At 39.6% G+C, this 2391-nt stretch overlaps 1 protein-coding gene across 1 annotated transcript; it reads left to right on the top strand.

Moving 5' to 3' along the window:
• The first annotated feature begins 886 nt into the window (after positions 1-886).
• On the top strand, positions 887-1871 carry LOC134220486 (probable endochitinase). The gene is made up of 2 exons (XM_062699547.1): positions 887-935; positions 1003-1871. The coding sequence occupies exons 1-2, from the start codon at positions 929-931 to the stop codon at positions 1377-1379; spliced, it is 384 nt and encodes a 127-aa protein (XP_062555531.1). The 5' UTR covers positions 887-928; the 3' UTR covers positions 1380-1871.
• The last annotated feature ends 520 nt before the right edge of the window (positions 1872-2391 follow it).

Below are 2391 nucleotides of genomic sequence, written 5' to 3' on the forward strand. Positions count from 1 at the left end.
AAGGAACAGAAAGGCAGAAAATAAACAAACAAAATTTAAGAAAAAAATGTTGAAGAAGGAAACAAATATAAAAAAAACAAAACTTGATTTGAATGCAAAACATGGGATGGGAAGAGGAAGCAACCGCAGGAGGTTGTACATTGAGCTGTGCCATTTTTCGCATATGTTCCTTTGAAAATAATGATTAACGACTGAATCTTGGTCTGGGGTGGCATTGCGCACCTCGACTCGCAACGACCAAACCATGCAAACTATCATACAAAAGAGCTGTCGAAGGCCCCTGGTTTCGATGAAAAATGTTAGATGTTATTGGCGTTCAGTCAAATTATATCAGATTTACAATCATTTGCAATACATTTACAGAAACGTTAACAATACTAATTCAATCAATCTGTCTGCAAACAAATATAAGTAATCAAGCACAATGCAGTATTGACCGAATTCTGTGCAATGTCAGCAAGGTGTCTTTTTACTTTTCTATTGAGTGGTACTATACGTCACCGCTACATATGCTCATTGCTCATATCCGTAGGGCCATCTTTGGTGTCTTATTCTTGATTCGGCCTTGCGTATTCTTCTTGGGAATTCCTAGCATATGAACCGTCGTTAGAAATTTCGTTTCTGTTGCTGATAAGACATTAGTATCTAGTGCTCGTTGTAGGGGCAAATGATTAATCATGGTAGTGTAAGCGTTGATACGTTTTGTCTTTTGTATCTTCGAGATAACACTTCGATTCTTGGACTTTGATTAGTCGCCGATACGAATTGCATGTTATGTTGACACCAGTCACGAGCGATGTAATTGAGTTCATTTTATCTATGAGACAATTTCCGCTGACGATATTTTGCACGCTAGATAAAACGAAGGATACAATGTCCAACGAATCCAATAGCTTCCAGGCCACATCTGAAGTAGACAGCATCGAAAATGAAAAGTGGGTTAAGGTAACAACATTTTCCAAAAATTCAAATTTAGTAATCCATTTTCTTCCACCACGACAGTACTATGCGTTGCCTCCTGTTTGCTTTTAGTGAGCCAATCGTATGCCCAAAGCTGCAATGGTCAGCTCAACGGCAGTACGCAACCGGATCTGTCCCGATGCAATCGCTACTATTCATGTAGCAACGGAAACGCTATTGCAATGAGCTGTGCTGCCGGTTTGCATTACAACGCTCAGCAAAAAGTTTGTGATCGTCCCATCAATGCCGGATGTGTGAAGTGTCCGACTAGCGGTTTCAAAAATTTGCCAGTGGACGGGGCTTGCGGCAAGTTCATCCAATGTTTCCAAGGAGTGGCCAAAGAGCGAGAGTGTCCATCCGGTTTACTCTTCGATTCCGATTATGGACAGTGTAACCTCCAACGGAATGTGAAGTGTTAAGTATCTCGTGTAATTCTCAGTTTGGTGATATCGTGGACACACGTTTTACCACTTTTTCGTTTTTAATGAATTATTGGCAGTGGCTGATTTTCTACTCGCCGCCATCACATCCCGGCGCTATAGTATATGCGCAAAATAGCCAGCATGAGTTAACCGCCAGAAATTTGTACGGCGAAAGACATCTAACGCGGGTTTTCTCAAGACTAGGAACTATTCATGAAAAACTATTTGGTACCGGTTATGAAGGATGGTGTCCGCTACTACGCCTACCAAATATTTTTTCGATTAAGGTGCTTAATTTCGAGTAATCGAACCGTAGATGCCTTTCGCCATACTGATTTCAGAAAGTTAACTCCTTCTGTGCCGCTGTAAGTACGCTCAAAGCAGGCGATTCATTTCAAATAGATTCTATTTCGGAAATATATGAACAGATTATCGTAAAACTGTAGCTACCGAACCAATAAAAAGAGATAACGCATAGGAATAGAATAGTAATACTTTTTTATTTGTGCTCAGCCCAAAGCAAAGATGACAATAGATATAGATATAGATTATACTGGCAGTTGGCTGCCAAGTAAGAAATTTTAATAAGGAATATTGCATTCATTGATGTTTAATCCCTGCTGCAAAAAAATGAATTTTCACAACCTTAATTTCATTAAACAGACACTCATTCCTAATTAACATTTTCCATCAAAGACAGCTGCTTTTCAGTATTTTTGATGTGGGACTACGTCTGTGTTTTCTACAGGGATTTGACAAAAAGTAAACCAAAGTAAAGTAAAAGATAGGCAAAATTTTGTTGAAATTCAAATCAGCACTTTTTGCGTAATGAATCACATACAGAGGCTGGTTTCCTACCCGCCGCTGCCAGCACCAGGCGCTAACGTATATGCGAAAATAACCAGCATGAGTTAACCATCCGAAGTATGTATGGCGAAAGACATCTAACGCGGATTTTCTCAACAGTTGGAACTTTTCACGAAAAGCTATTTGGTACCAGTTATGTAGG

Source organism: Armigeres subalbatus, chromosome 3 (assembly GCF_024139115.2).
Source record: "Armigeres subalbatus isolate Guangzhou_Male chromosome 3, GZ_Asu_2, whole genome shotgun sequence".
NCBI lineage: Eukaryota > Metazoa > Arthropoda > Insecta > Diptera > Culicidae > Armigeres > Armigeres subalbatus.